Source organism: Homarus americanus, unplaced genomic scaffold (assembly GCF_018991925.1).
Source record: "Homarus americanus isolate GMGI-L3 unplaced genomic scaffold, GMGI_Hamer_2.0 scaffold57980, whole genome shotgun sequence".
NCBI lineage: Eukaryota > Metazoa > Arthropoda > Malacostraca > Decapoda > Nephropidae > Homarus > Homarus americanus.
The window spans coordinates 9,656,080-9,673,867 of record NW_024716703.1 but is presented as its reverse complement, the minus strand read 5'-3'; the positions used below and the strand labels follow the sequence as shown (position 1 = coordinate 9,673,867).

Sequence of the window (17,788 nt, the reverse complement as noted above, 5' to 3'; positions counted from 1 at the left end):
AGCCATACCAAGACCATGGGTAATGGTGCACATCAACCTCTCCTCCGTTGTCCCACCCCTCGCCATCCTTTGGGGTCCCAGCTTACACTCCAGGTTATAGATTCACTAAGCTCTTCGGCGTCACCGCAGACAACAAGCTAAATTGGAAACCACACGTCGGTGATTGTCAAATCCTCCGGTTTCCGTCTCCACACCTCCTCCGCCAAACTCAAGTCCCTCGGAGTTCCCTGCTTCGAAGCTCCTCAGTGTTTACTCAACCTTCATACTTCCCAAGCCCACCTATGCCTCCCCTACCTGGTCTTCACTCCTAAATGCCACACAACGTAAACACCTAGAAAAAAGTGCAGAAAAGAGGGGCGTAAGATTATTCTCTCCCTTCCTACTCCCACATATCAAGAAGCGCTCAACACTGACCCTTTCGACTCTCACTGACCATCACCACGACCTCATCTCTGCAAATTTGGTAAGCTTCTGCATCCTCGACACGCTCCTACTACCACCTGTGATCCCTCGCCCGAGAACTGCTGTTCGAAACCACAACAACATCAACCCATACGAGCACGAACTGATCGCTATAAGAACAGCCAGTTCCAACTATTGAAAAATTATCAATAACTTGTAATCAACCAGTGTATTCACTCCCAGTCAATCTTACTTTTTTGCACTGTCACTATTTAAATGCCCTGTAGTTTGAGCTTCTCCCCACTAGTTATTATATATCATATTTGTATCACTTATATTTACTTGTATGTTATTTGGAAATCAAGAGACCCATTCTGATATGTAACTGTATATTTTCAGCTTTCCGGCTGCCATAACCTTTCAATAAACCGTTAATTATTATTATTATTATTATTATTATTATCATATTATTATTATTTTATTATTATTATTATTATTAAAGATTGACTGATTGATTGGGTTAAATATCTGGCGTCGCAGCCTGTGGCTATTTGACGCAGAGACACACAGAAGGAGAGATAGACAAATGGAAAGAGACGGAGACATACAGACAAATAGTCAGACAGGGAAAGAGACAGAAAACACGAACGACAGGCAGAACTTGTCAGGACAAACGCTACCTCTGTCAGCCTGAGCGGTGGAGTTGTAGCTGATGGGGGGTATACGCTGCCCTCGTCTCATCCAGGTGAGTATAGGAGGAGGTCGACCGCCCACTGCGACAGGCGAGCTCCACCCTCTCGCCTTCACCCAATGGACCGACGACGCTCACCACCCCGCTCCCACCCCACAAGATCGTGGGTGGGCCAGGAGGAACTGTAAGGAACCGTACAAAGACTAATTAAAGTAAGTGCTTAACCTTATAATATTGTTACATTGTCGTCTTTTCGGTTACCTTTGTTTGGGATTAAGTTTTAGTCAAAGATGACTGCTAGTGTGTGTAAGGAATAAGGCAGTGGAACTCCCACCTCATGAGTGTGCAGGAGAGCGAGTCACCAGGTATTCAGGTAGCTTCAGTTTCTAGCTATGTAGACAGCCCGAGACTGCGGTGATGAGGCCTTGACTTTGCCCAGTGTCGGGTCCAGCATATAGGTGCGACGGATTTCAGTAAGTTTGGTGTTCATTAAGAGGTTTCCTGGGTAAACAAGGTTGACCTATTTGCCAAGCAGGACGTGTGCTGTTGTTACATGAGCTGTACTGTGGTGATGTCTTGCGTCGTGTGATTGGAAACTTACGTGGTGGACCCAGGGTATGCCAGTCTTCAAGGGTTTCATTGCTTATTACTCCACTAGACAGGGACTTAGGCCTGTTTAGCACCTTGTGTCTCCGTTTTTGTCTCTACAGTATCTTCAGTAGTCTTAGTAGTGTTAACTTCATTCTCATTCACCTCTGTTGAGAAGGTCGCCATCAGGTCGAAAGTGTCTTTCGGTATATCTCTGGTGGGGATTTTTGTACAATCGAAGCGCCATGTTGTGGCAGCACCGTCCATACCCAGAATGACGTCAGCTAACTAGCGATTTTCCCTATAGGTGGCACACCCCGGCCAGGAGTGGTGGGCCAGCGATATTTATCTGCTAAATACAGTCAAGTCCAAAACCCCACCATAGTCCAACAGCTTCCAACCAGTTCTGGAGTCCTTTTACCTCTTTACCTCAGCACTGACTCCCTTTGTGTACAAATACTCTCAAAATAACTCTGAAAAACCAGGACTTACTCACACCACACTGTTGTTGTCCAGATTCCCGTTTTCTGTGGCTATGGTGGGTAAATTAGCTGGGGCAAATTAAATTAGGCAAAGTTAGGATGGAGTAAGTCAGCTAAGGTTAAGTTAGATAAAGTTAGGGTAGGTTAGGTTAATTTAATTTATGTTGGGGTAAGTTAGGTTAATTAGAGTTAAATCGGGGCAAGGTAGGTTAGGTTAACTTAGGTAAAGTCATGGTAAGTTTAGTTTAGTTGATTATAGTTAGGTTAGGTTAGGTTAGGTTAGGTTAGGTTAATTAGAGTTAAGTTGGGGCAAGTTGGGTTAGCTTATGTTAGGTTAGGTTAAGTTAGGTAAAGTTAGGGTAAGTTTAGTTTGGTTAGATTAGGTTACGCTACGTTAGGTTAGGTTAAGTTAGGTAAAGTTAGGTTAAGTTAGGTTAGGTTCCTCATAATCCGCAAATGTTTTCATAAGGTAAGGTTATAGTCCACCACATGCATAAGATTAAAATACATCTAAATTACAACGAAATCTTCTCCCTAAGTCATTAATGTTCAGAGACGTCAACCTTTATCAGCCTTAATTTAACATGTAATGCATGGACCAAGATGGGGCGATACTAGGAGTTATTTTACTTCACATAATATTAGTCAGATCAAATGTGTCAAAAGTGGTGCAGTTAATTAGATTATGTTTATATTAAGTCTATGTTAATTTAGGTTGTTTATATAAATATTTTTACCAATGTACAGTATATGGGTCAGAGAGTTACATTACTTTTCCTATTGATAATTCCATGCAATCATTTGTATTATGAGTTTAATTTATATTAAATAAATGCAATATATTGTTACAGTTTTGTATGACATTTCAATTGGTCATCATATTATATAGAGCGTCAACATATAAATTAGGTTGTTTATATATTGGTTACTACATACAGTATATAATGTATCAAATAACGATGATGTATTCTTTGGTATTTTATACATCACCCACCACTAGGTATCACCCACCACTATGTATCACCCACCACTATATATCACCCACCACTATGTATCACCCACCACTGTGTATCACCCACCACTGTGTATCACCCACCACTATATATCACCCACCACTATGTATCACCCACCACTATGTATCACCCACCACTATATCACCCACCACTATGTATCACCCACCACTATGTATCACCCACCACTGTATCACCCACCACTATACATCCACCACTATGTATCACCCACCACTATGTATCACCCACCACTATATATCACCCACCACTATGTATCACCCACCACTATGTATCACCCACCACTGTGTATCACCCACCACTATACATCACCCACTGTATCACCCAATCACTATATATCACCCACCACTATGTATCACCCACCACTATGTATCACCCACCACTGTGTATCACCCACCACTATACATCACCCACCACTATGTATCACCCACCACTATGCATCACCCACCACTATGTATCACCCACCACTATGTATCACCCACCACTATGTATCACCCACCACTATGCTAAATAATACAATGAATAATCAGTATAATCCCTCAAATAACTATATCACTTAACCTCTTCTTAACCCCCTAAAAAAAAGAAAATCAGCCTTGTTAAAAAATGTCATCTAATATACTATAGGAATAGCCGTGTGTCTGTGTGTGTGTGTGTCTGTTCTGGGCAGCCGAAACAGCACAATCGTTTTTCATCAAACTTGGTGGAAAAATCGCAAAAAAATTCGTAGAGTGGAACAAACCATTTCCCATGTCGATGGTTTCCTTAGGAAGGCATTAATTAACCATTTTATTTACGCTGGAAAACGATGTCGCTGTATGCTGTCAGCCGGACGGCAGTTGCTCACTAGCCAAGCACGAGCGTTCGAACTTTCACGCCTCGGTAAACTGTACCACCGGACTCGCCACCGGGCACGAAGGGCCCACGATCACTTGTCTACAATATAGTGTTTGACGTCATCAGTCAGCAGGCAACTCTGAGAGATGGCCAGCTGATGTTTAGAGTATACTCCGCCCTAATGGGGTTTTCCTACGTCTGGCTTGTCGGCAAGGGGTGTTGACGGTGAGGAATATGATATTGTACTATTTGGAATCCTAGCACCCCCCTAACCCCTCCCCCCCCCCTTCCACCTCCCTCTGGACACTCCTGAGGTGCATGCACATTCCCACTCCAAATTTCAACGCTCTATCTTCAAAACTGTATATGTGGAGAGCGAACCGACGAACAAATATAGATATAGATTAGTGCGTAATTTTATTTTTATGAGATAAATGAGTCATTATTTTCTATACACAATAAATTAATTGGTTCTGGGTAACAGTATTGCATTGCTATCATCCTCAAATCTATTTACCTGTGCTTGTATCTGAAGCTTTAGCTGTTGTGTTATTTCTGGATTATAAAAACGAACTCTTATTTTTCATTCAAATAAACACGATAAATACCAAAGGACCAATAATTCTAATTACAAAAGCTGATTATAAGAGAAATACAGGATGATACAAGATTTCCTACCACGGATTCTACAGGCTATTGTCACATCTGATAACAGGACGAATACAGAATTCCCCTCTGAATGATCCTATCAGGTCATCTGGCACAATCAAGGCGGTAAAACTCGTAGGGATAATCAGATTATGTTGAAATTGTACCAGAGATTAATGAATTTCAAGTTTACCTCTCATGTGATAATCGAATGTGGGTTCGATCATGTTCTGCCATGTAAAATGAATTTGTATATCACAAAAGAATAAGATATAGTATGTATTATGCCTTTGTTCTACTCTTCTCGGTCTGTAATAGAAAAAGGATTATTATCTCTCTCCCCATAAGTATTTTTTCCTTATGGTCGCTCTCTTAAGCGTCACTTGAAGGATCATTAGAGCGACGTTTATTTGATATATTCACAGCAGCAGTAGCAGCCGACAGATCATTACTGTACATGTTGATACACGCAAATGGTGCGTTACAGCTCTTATTCTCAAACATAAACATATTAGGTTCCCCCTGCGTTAAAACACGAGTTTCTATCTGACTGACTTACTTAAACTGGTATGCTAAGTTACGACCCGTAGAATGGGTTATCAAAGGTGTCTGAGTAACCAACTGGAATAACTAAGGGAGCTGAGCTCTTGAAGAGATTGAAATGAAGAGATAATCAGAGATCGTTGAATGTCAAGTTGATCAAACCTCATACAGGGTGTAACAAAAGACTGTTTCCACAGGATATACAGCATGACAAGGACGACAGATATGCCGCATATGGACAACAGGATATAGAGCTTGATAAGGACGACATATATGCAGCATGAGAAGGACGACAAGATATACAGCATGACAAGGACGACAGGATATATAGCATAACAATCTCCAAAACTGGGCCACCAACAACCACGTCACCATCAACCATACCAAGACCATGGTTATGCACAATTGCACATCAACCTCTCCTCCGACATTGTCCCACCCCCTTCCATTACTTTAGGTCCCAACACACTCCAGGTTGTAGATTCCACTAAGCTCCTCGGCGTCACCATAGCCAACAAACTAAATTGGAAACCACACGTCAGTGAAGTTGTCAAATCCTCCAGTTTCCGTCTCCACCTCCTCCGCCGACTCAAGTCCCTCAGAGTTCCTGTACCCGAGCTCCTCAGTATTTACTCAACATTCATACTTCCCAAGCTCACCTATGCCTCCCCTACCTGGTCTTCCTCCCTAAATGCTACACAACGTAAACACCTAGAAAAAGTGCAAAAGAGGGCATGCAAGATTATTCACTCCTTTTCCTACTCCACGTATCAAGAAGCGCTCAACACACTGACCCTTTCGACTCTCACTGACCATCACCACGACCTCATTTGCAAATTTGGTGAGAAGCTTCTGCACCATCCTCGACACCGGCTCCTACTACCACCTGAGATCCCTAGCCCGAGAATTGCTGTTCGACACCACAACCGCGTCCAGCCCATACGTGCACGAACTGATCGCTATAAGAACAGCCCAGTCCCAACCATTGTAAAAATTATCAATAACTTGCAATAAACCAGTGTATTCACTCCCAGTAAATCCAGCTTCTTGCACTGTCACTACGTTGAAATGCCCTGTAGTCTGAGCTTTTCCCCATCTAGTTATTATATATCTTATTTGTATCACTTATGTTATTTGTATATTATTTGTAAATCGAAACCCATTCCCCAATTATGTAACTGTATATTTTCAGCCTTCTGGCTGCTATGCTCTTCCAATAAACCGTTAATTATTATTATTATTTTTATTATATAGCATAACAAGGACGACAGGATATATAGCATAAGAAGGACGACAGGATATACAGCATGACAAGGACGACAGGATATATAGCATAACAAGGACGACAGGATATACAGCATGACAAGGACGACAGGATATATAGCATAACAAGGACGACAGGATATATAGCATAAGAAGGACGACAGGATATACAGCATGACAAGGACGACAGGATATATAGCATAACAAGGACGACAGGATATATAGCATAAGAAGGACGACAGGATATACAGCATGACAAGGACGACAGGATATATAAAGTATAACAAGGACGACAGGATATATAGCATAAGAAGGACGACAGGATATACAGTATGACAAGGACGACAGGATATATAGCATAAGAAGGACGACAGGATATACAGCATGACAAGGACGACAGGATATACAGCATAACAAGGACGACAGGATATATAGCATAAGAAGGACGACAGGATATATAGCATAACAAGGACGACAGGATATATAGCATAAGAAGGACGACAGGATATACAGCATGACAAGGACGACAGGATATATAGCATAACAAGGACGACAGGATATATAGCATAACAAGGACGACAGGATATATAGCATAAAAAGGACGACAGGATATATAGCATAACAAGGACGACAGGATATATAGCATAAGAAGGACGACAGGATATACAGCATGACAAGGACGACAGGATATATAGCATAACAAGGACGACAGGATATATAGCATAAGAAGGACGACAGGATATACAGCATGACAAGGACGACAGGATATATAGCATAAAAAGGACGACAGGATATATAGCATAACAAGGACGACAGGATATATAGCATAACAAGGACGACAGGATATACAGCATAACAAGGACGACAGGATATACAGCATAACAAGGACGACAGGATATATAGCATAACAAGGACGACAGGATATATAGCATAACAAGGACGACAGGATATATAGCATAACAAGGACGACAGGATATATAGCATAACAAGGACGACAGGATATATAGCATAACAAGGACGACAGGATATATAGCATAACAAGGACGACAGGATATATAGCATAACAAGGACGACAGGATATACAGTATAACAAGGACGACAGGATATATAGTATAACAAGGACGACAGGATATATAGCATAACAAGGGCCTATAGATATACAGTATAACAAGGACGACAGATATACAGCATAACAAGGACGACAGGATATATAGCATAACAAGGACGACAGGATATATAGCATAAAAAGAACGACAGGATATATAGCATAAAAAGGACGACAGGATATATAGCATAACAAGGACGACAGGATATATAGCATAACAAGGACGACAGGATATATAGCATAACAAGGACGACAGGATATATAGCATAAGAAGGACGACAGGATATACAGTATGACAAGGACGACAGGATATATAGCATAAAAAGGACGACAGGATATATAGCATAACAAGGACGACAGGATATATAGCATAACAAGGACGACAGGATATATAGCATAACAAGGACGACAGGATATATAGCATAAAAAGGACGACAGGATATATAGCATAACAAGGACGACAGGATATATAGCGCATAACAAGGACGACAGGATATACAGCATAACAAGGACGACAGGATATGCTGTTACAACAAGGACGCAGGATATAGCATGCACACAGGATATATAGGCATAACAAGGACGACAGGAGAGTATAGCATAACAAGGACGACAGGATATATAGCATAAAAAGGACGACAGGATATATAGCATAACAAGGACGACAGGATATATAGCATAACAAGGACGACAGGATATACAGCATAACAAGGACGACAGGATATACAGCATAACAAGGACGACAGGATATATAGCATAACAAGGACGACAGGATATATAGCATAACAAGGACGACAGGATATATAGCATAACAAGGACGACAGGATATATAGCATAACAAGGACGACAGGATATATAGCATAACAAGGACGACAGGATATATAGCATAAAAGGACGACAGGATATATAGCATAAAAAGGACGACAGGATATATAGCACTCTTTCAGGACGACAGGATATATATGCTTCAGGACGACGGGTTATATAACAAGGACGACGGGATATATAGCATAACAAGGACGACAGGATATATAGCATAAGAAGGACGACAGGATATACAGCATGACAAGGACGACAGGATATATAGCATAACAAGGACGACAGGATATACAGCATGACAAGGACGACAGGATATATAGCATAACAAGGACGACAGGATATATAGCATAACAAGGACGACAGGATATATAGCATAAAAAGGACGACAGGATATATAGCATAACAAGGACGACAGGATATATAGCATAAGAAGGACGACAGGATATACAGCATGACAAGGACGACAGGATATATAGCATAACAAGGACGACAGGATATATAGCATAAGAAGGACGACAGGATATACAGCATGACAAGGACGACAGGATATATAGCATAACAAGGACGACAGGATATATAGCATTAACAAGGACGACAGGATATAGCATAAAAAAAGGACGACAGGATATAAGGAAAGTATAACAAGGACGATACAGGATATATAGCATAACAAGGACGACAGGATATACAGCATAACAAGGACGACAGGATATATAGCATAAGAAGGACGACAGGATATATAGCATAACAAGGACGACAGGATATATAGCATAAGAAGGACGACAGGATATACAGCATAACAAGGACGACAGGATATATAGCATAACAAGGACGACAGGATATATAGCATAACAAGGACGACAGGATATATAGCATAACAAGGACGACAGGATATATAGCATAACAAGGACGACAGGATATATAGCATAACAAGGACGACAGGATATACAGCATAACAAGGACGACAGGATATATAGCATAACAAGGACGACAGGATATACAGCATAACAAGGACGACAGGATATATAGCATAACAAGGACGACAGGATATACAGCATAACAAGGACGACAGGATATATAGCATAACAAGGACGACAGGATATATAGCATAACAAGGACGACAGGATATATAGCATAACAAGGACGACAGGATATACAGCATAACAAGGACGACCAGCGAGCCAAATTGCAATAAGTGGCGGACCAGTTTCGAATAGGTACTGTTATTTCAGTTGTGGGTGACTGGCCTTATTATCTTGAGTTTAGTATGAATTGATCTATGATACACTGAAGGTAGGATACTACTTATAACATAACTAGACCTATAAGTTACCATTGTAAAATGCAAAGTAAATTGTAGTAAAAATGGTCATTCACGCACTGCTGTGTAATATCACTACCGATTCGAAACTGGTCCACCGCCCATTGCCATCTGCCTCGTTTTTCTAGCTTGTCATGTCGTGTATCCCTATGGAAACGAACTTTTGTTACACTGTGTACAGATGGAGATTGATTCACACACACACACACACACACACACACACAGACACACACACACACACACACGCACACACATTCTTTCTCTTTCTCTCTCCTTCTTTCTGTTTCCCTAGTCGTCAATAACACCAATAAAATCTTCTGATCTCTCACTCAAACTCGACCTAAATATTTATCAAGGCAACCTCTCTCAAACTGATTGCTCGACACATCCACCTCTGAACCAGCAGCAGATACACAAGTCATTAATGTGTAAGTAGAGACGTGAATATATTTTTCAGGGTAGTAATGAGGTTATGTTAGGTTAGGTTAGGTTAGGTTAGGTTAGGTTAGGTTAAGTTAGGTTAGGTTAGGTTAGGTTAGGTTAAGTTAGGTTAGCTTATGTTAGGTTAGGTTAGGTGCAGTCAAGTCCTGGATTCTCAAAGGTTGGTTATTTTTACTCATACTGGAGATGTGAGAAGTGTTATAACTGACAATCTTCAAATACGATTCATAGACGAATTCCATAAGTTTCGTAAGGACTATTTTCTCCCCGATAAAGTTATGAAAATATCTATAACTAATTGAATGAAGCAACATGATAACTTTGTAGAATCACAGGATCACACTGGTAATATTTCAGCTTAACTGCTAATGTAAACACTAACGACACTTACAGCTGGTTCATTACACCTGGTTCACTTCAGCTACGAAAAAGGACAGATTATGAAAGGTTCTTTATTTCAATTATTTCTGAACTTGAAATCAGTGATGCAAGCTCTGATGATGATGATGATGATGATGATGAAAACTGTGGCAGTGACTAATCGAATTAAAAGCCTGAGAACGAATTTAGCCATCACTGTTTATACTTGCGTTTTTTATAAAAGCTGTATGAAAACCTGATTGGCTCTAGGGACGATCTGTAATACCCAATTAATTATGGGTCTGTGAGAATCAATATATATGTCAAGACTTAAGATAAATTGCATTGTGTATTGGAAGAACAAATCAGGGTATCAATAGGTATTCAAAGGTACTTATATCTATTTGAACCACAATCCATTTTTACATACGAGTAAGAAGGGAGGAAACTAAGAGGAACAGGGAAAGTAGATGAAAGGGTAGGAGAGAGAGTGAGAGAATAAGAAGCAATAACATGGGGATAAAAAGATGAACAAGAAGAGGGGTCAAATATAGAACGTCAGGAAGATTTTGTGGAAAATATGATGATCTAAAGAAGAGGAAGGAGAGAAAAAAAAAGAGAATGAGAAACGGAAATATAAATTAAATGGAGAATACAATAAGGAAATTATAAACGAGTCAGAATAGCATAAGGAGGCAGAAGAAAATATGATGGATGGGGGAAAAGAAAAACAAAATTATGAAACAAGAGAAAAAAAACAGAAATTACAGGATAATAAAAAGAATAGGTAGGAGGAAGTAAAATAAAATCTGATAAAACATGAACAAAAAACGCACATAACAGGTGTGAGAATAAGGGAAAAAAAATATATGCCTGACCAAAAGAATAATGATGTAAAGTGGGAGAAATAAAAAAAAAGGAGAAGAAGAAGAAGAAAACCAGGAAAAATATAATGATGATGGAAACAGAATCAGAAAAGCAGTAAGAAGAGATAGAAAAATAACAACCAATCTCATGAGGAGGAAGAGGGAAAACTAAATAAAGATAATAGGAGGAAACACAAGGAAAGATAGAATAAAAGGGGAAGAGATGTAAGCATGGATTAGAAAGAGGAGATAGGAGAGGGTAAGGGTGAGACCAGGTGAATATGTCCCCCACAGTGGCCCATATATTTTTGGTTATAATGGTGGCAGCGGCGGGATGTGGAGGTGAACGGTGTCTGGTATAACATTGTCGTCCTCTAACAACTCAGAATAGAAGCTGGATGGATTCTCAGAGGTTCTTAACTCGTAAACATCTCGAAGGCATTATTGTCGTTGATCTTAACCTTTGATTTTGTGTCGTATTCTCAGAGTAAATCAAAGAATTGTACGTTAATCATCTCTGAATGACGAGGTATGGAAGAATCTCATAATAATATTAACGCTAATTTTGCTGTTCTATCATTTTATCGTTGCTGTAGTGAACAAAGTAGAAGCTATTTTATATCTACAGTTGGAGGACAACATCAATAACACTTGAGAATCCATATTTGAGTCATAATTGAACTTCAACTAAATACATCACCTCCAGGAAAGGAAAAAACGAGCTTACGTAAACCTTTTGAGAATCTATCTTTGTGCCGTAACTTAATTGAGACAGGCAGGTAAAATCTTTCATATCCTTCAGTTCGTAGTAGGGAAGGTGCAATCTATCTTACGAGCCTCTGAGACTTTCATCCTAGTCGTTTAATTGAGGCTGTAATTGTAATTTGCAAGGACGTCTTATGACAATGGTTTTCCATTTTGTCTTCATATCTCTCTCTCTCTCTCTCTCTCTCCATAGTCTGGATAAAAGGTAGAATCCCTGCTCGAGTATCACCAACTCTGGGCTGTAAAGAACTACCCAGTATATGGATAACGGAAATTCAATTACTCGGGGTGTACAGTATATTGGAAAGAGAGAGAGAGAGAGAGAGAGAGAGAGAGAGAGAGAGAGAGAGAGAGAGAGAGAGAGAGAGAGAGAGAGAGAGAGAGAGAGAGAGGTACTTTCAACATTATAGTGTTAAAAAAAATTAGTACCAAAGCTTTTGTCCTTCCCCTCAATTAGCAGTTTGAATGGATCACACCACATCAAACGAGTTGAGTGGTTAGTCGTAGTCACAATATTAATTACAGGTAATACCCAGGTGCAATTAAAATTTTCACCATATAAATTACCTTATTTATACTGTACAACAACACAAAATTATACTTCAAGTGGAGACAAATTTCCATATCACTGATTGGCAGGTTTTATACCTAAAAATAGACAGTGGATATTTTGCCGTGACCGGCTAAGTTCCAACTAACGCTATTTTACCGTGAGTGCGCTTTAATTGGCCAATCGTCCATTACCGGCGAACAACGCGAGAATTATATTTGACCGTGACTTGGCCGGCATTTGGCATTTATCTAGCTTTGCGTCGATCGTTGTGTAGTTGTAAACATACCAAACCATATTTCTGTTGTGCATGTAAACTTATCATTATAAAAGAAGCGACATTTACTAGAATGAAGAAACCTACCAAAGCTTACTTAACTTCTTAGCCGGGGGGCAGACTCCCGTTATATTAAACAGAAAGTACTTAGGCAATCAGAACGCACTAACGGCAAAATAGCGTTAGTAGGAACTTAGCCGGTCACGGCAAAATATCCGCTACGTAAAAATATGAAAGTATATTCTGAAATCTTTTGAGGGATGATTTAAATAATAGTAAGACAGGCTTTGCTTACTTTTATGCAAAATATTCTAATAAATTATGTAGTACGAGCGTAGACTTCCGTTCTAACACAGAACTGAAGATGTGTCAAGACGTGATGTCATAAACTTTTACAGCGTCAGGTAAAAACAAGAACAATCGATGTTGCGTTTTTCGGCGAGGTGTGACGTAATAGACCTCCCAGGAGAGTATTGGTAATGTTCTAAATTAACACAGATGCAAATGTGAAACGTTTAAAGTAGTTTGAAAAGTAGTAAACATATTATTACACAGTTCAAAAAAATAATAACTATCTTACTCCTACAGATTAAGTTGATGAAAGAACGATAAACTTGTTATGACGTCACTAAATGTGGGACGTCACAGTGTGATCATATAACACCAAATTAGCTAATAATCGGGTTAGAATTTACTGAACATGTTTTAATAGTTAATTTCAGAAGTAAGCATGGACAAGAGGGAAGTAAATAGATTAAATTATGTGAATGAACAACAGTTGAGGGGAAAGCGAGCGTGGCTCAGTATAGTAACCCTACAAAGGGTGCCACTCAAACGAACTCCTCAGGGCTATCTCAGAGAACGTTTTCTGCACTATCTGTGAAGGTTAGGGGCCATCTAACACGTAAATCATTCCATTACACGTTTAGAAGGTGTTTGGTTAGAGAAATTTTACAGAAAGTTAATTTTAAGGGGACATAATTTGTCTCAAAGCTAAACGATATTTTAAGTAGAAAATAGCTTATTGTAAACAGTGCATCTAGTCCAGGTTACTCACTGAAAGAAAAGGCTGTTGATAGCGTGGTCCAGTTCAGATAAGTTTACGCTATATACAGTATTGTGTGTAATATGACATAATCGTGTTAAGTAGTTTTATTATGTATGGAATCCGAGTTCTTACTAATTGAATGTAAGTATTAATAAATTAAGTAAAGTTGATTGTTATCATATTTCATTGAAGTCTGAAGTTATGAGCTATAAGGTGATTGCTGCTCAGAAACTATAAGTGGTTCATAAAGTGATAATATGTTTGACTAAACTTAATACGTATATTTTTTAAAGGAGTAATGCAACCGATTTTACTTCCTTGTAGGTGCACTGAGTGTTTATTTATGTGCAGAAGTGTGTTATACTCCTGCAGGATAATTTCAAGATAAATCACTGTGTGAGAGAATGCACAAGGAAATAACACTCATTGAGCGGTGCATTGCAAAAGACTCTCATGTTTCTGTCATATTACATTGTACAGGTAATATATTCTCAGAGAATGGTGCTTCTTACCATAAAAAAGTTACTGCAGGATGTTCATGATTTTGACCACTAGTCATGATTGATTCTCAGTGAATTTCTGTGTATTGGAGAAAACAGAGGAAGTCAGAGTTAATCATACACGAGATATTCTCAATTTTTGCAGGAGTTCTGAATTACTTATTTATATGTTCTTATACTACAATAATGTCAGGTAGAGGAAAGGTCACGGCCAACTTAGCTCCCGGGGACAAATTGTCGGTATTGGCTAGTGCTACTTGTGAACAGGGCTGTGCCCTTCTAAGGGCCAAGCTACTGGCCGAGTTAGTGAAGGTCGAAGAAGAAAACTTGAATTTAAAAGAAGTGATAGCGAGGATGAAGGAAGAAGACACAAGAAAAGGAAAGCCCGTGTCTGACGAAAACTCAGGCGAATGGAAGGTTATGAGGAGTGGAACGACCAAAACGGTAGTGAGAAAAGACACCAAGGAAATAACAACAGCTAAGCATAAAAACTCTTTTAGTCCTTTGATAGACGAATTGGACGTTAGCAGAATCAGGGACAAGGCTGACAAGGAAGGTACGAAAACCTTAATTGTTGGCGATTCCTAGGTACGTTACCTGGATAAAGATTTTTGTGGTAAAAATAGAAAGAGAATGAGGGTTTGTTTGCCAGGAGCTTGGGTGCGGGATATAGTTGACAGGATGGACCGTATCTTGTCTGGTAATGGGAACAAACCCATTATCTGCCTCAGTGCAGGAGGCAATGATATTGGCCGGTGTAGGAGTGAGGAGCGTCTTGCTTAGTTCAAGACAACTATAGAACGTATTAGGTTGAAAGAAGGGATCCCCATCATATGTGGTGTCCTGCCTAAAAGAAGAGTTGCCATTGAATGGTTGTCAAGGGCAGTTGGTGTCAACGGCCGTCTTGACAGATATAACAAGTCGATATCAGTCCCATTTATTGACAACTGGGAACACTTTTACGGCAGAAGTCTTTATGCTAGCAATGGGGTGCATCTGTCTAGGGATGGGGTGGCAACCCTGGCTGACTCTCTCGAGAGGGCAGTTCAAAGGATGTCAACGTCTTTAAACTGCGAGGGACATATGGGCACGGAGGTGGACGAGACTGCATTGGGAGCAGGTAAACAAAGTGTAAGGTTACAGGGATATAGTGCTAGGAATTATGACAAAACTAAATTAGGCAGGGAGTTAAAACCTAAACGCATCAAAGAGAGGAATTAGCGACTAACTTAAATGTCTACTACGCAAACAGTAGGAGTATGAGAAACAAATTGGATGAAATCAGGGCGTTGGTATGTACCGAAAAAAATCGATATAATAGCAGTCACCGAAACATGGATAAACTTAGAACAACATAAGAACATCAGAATGGAGGAAAATGCAGGGGGCCTATTGGCCCATACTGGGCAGTCCCATTTACACCCAACCCCTATTGCTCATATATCCATCCAACCTATGTTTGAAGCTATCCAGCGTGTATTCGACTTAATGATGATATTTGGTAACTTGTTCCACTCATCCACTACTCTATCTCAAAACCATTGTTTACCTATTTCGCGCCTAAATCTAAATTTGTCTAATTTAAAACAATTGTTACGAGTTCGCTCCTGGTTGGATAGTTTGAGTACCTTTGTAATGTCCCCTTTGTTCAGCCCTGACTTCCATTTATGCACCTCTATCATATCGCCCCTCACTCTACGTCTCTCAAGGGAGTGCAAATTAAGATGCTTTAACCTGTCTCTGTACTCAAGGTTCCTAATGCCGGGATTAGTCTTGTCATTCTCCTCTGAATTCTTTCCAAGGATTCTATATCCATTCGGTAATAAGGTGACCAGAATTTAACTATATATTCCAAGTGAGGTCCCACAAGCGCAAGATATAGTTTTAGGATGACCTCGCTAGTCTTGTAACTAACTCTCCTTTGTATGAACCCAAGTACTTTATTAGCTTAAGATTTCTAATTATCATTACTCCTAAATTCTTCTCGCAGTTGGATTTCTCAATAACATTGTTGGTCATCTGGTATCTGGTTTTCCTATTTATCTTCTCCTATACTGAGTACTTTACATTTGTCCACTTTGAATTTCATCTGCCATTTTCAGACCATTCAAAAAATTTGTTTGGAACTTCCTGTAGTTTTGCGGAGTCCTCATCAGATTTATTGACACGCCCTATTTTAGTTTCATCAGAAAATTTACTTAAGGTGCTGTCTATGCCGATATCTATGTCGTTTATGTATATAATAAATAATAATGGTCCAAGTACTGAGCCTTGGGGAACTCCACTAGTAACGTTGCTCCAATAGGATTTAGTGCCGTTGATGCTCACTCTCTGTTTCCTGTCCTGTAATCACGCCCTAATCCATTTATAATATTTCCTTTAATGCCATGAGCCTCCACTTTTCTTATTAGTCTTTCGTGGGGGACTCTGTCGAAGGCTTGGCTAAATTCGAGATATACCACATCATAATTGTGCCCCTCGTCCACTCATTCGAAAACAGATGAAAAGAATGTTAATAGATAGGTTAGATATGAACGCTCGCTTGTGAAGCCATGTTAGGATTCATTGATCAACTTGTGCTTCTCCAGGTGATTTCGAATAGAGTTTGAAATGATTGCTTCCAGTAATTTGCCCACAATTGATTTTAGACTAACTTGACGGTAGTTAGAGGATAGTGATCTATCTCCCTTCTTGAAAATCGGTATTACATTTGCTATCCCCAAGAATTGCCGTACTGCACCCGTTTTTAAGGACATGTTAAACAACTTTACTAAGGTCTTCCTTACATTCCTTTAATACTCTGGCAAATATCTCATCGGAACCTGGTGACTTATTAGGCTTATTAGGCTTTAGTTTGCTATTTGCTTACTAACATCGTTACTAGTCACTACTATCTCGCTTAATTTATTTTCTTCACTATTTCTGCATAGAGTCGGTGCCTCGGGTATCATGTTTAAATTTTCGGTGGTGAAAATTTTTGAAAATTATTTATTCAGATTATTGCTCATTTTTATCAGTTAGCTCGCCGGTATCCGACTGTATCTCTCCAATATTTTTTCGTGTTTTAGTTTGATACATATGATAAAATCCCTTTGGGTTTGACTTCGCCTCCCATGCTTCCTTCAGTTCATTAATCCTCTTTGCTTTTTTTATCTCGGTCTTATCGCTATCGGCCAATACCTTATAATTATCTCGGAGGTAAACTTCAGCACGATTTATTCTTCTACCTATAGCCTTCGTTTGTCCGAAAATGT

The 17,788-nt window shown here is 39.6% G+C and overlaps 1 protein-coding gene across 1 annotated transcript in view; it reads right to left on the bottom strand.

Annotated features, from left to right (window-relative positions):
* LOC121858277 overlaps positions 1-17,788 on the bottom strand; it is a 204,206-nt gene that overhangs the window by 79,255 nt on the left and 107,163 nt on the right. The window contains exon 3 of the mRNA XM_042354587.1: positions 1,083-1,275. Coding sequence (XP_042210521.1) covers positions 1,083-1,143 — 61 coding nt within the window. The 5' untranslated portion in view covers positions 1,144-1,275. The remainder of the gene's footprint in view (positions 1-1,082; positions 1,276-17,788) is intronic.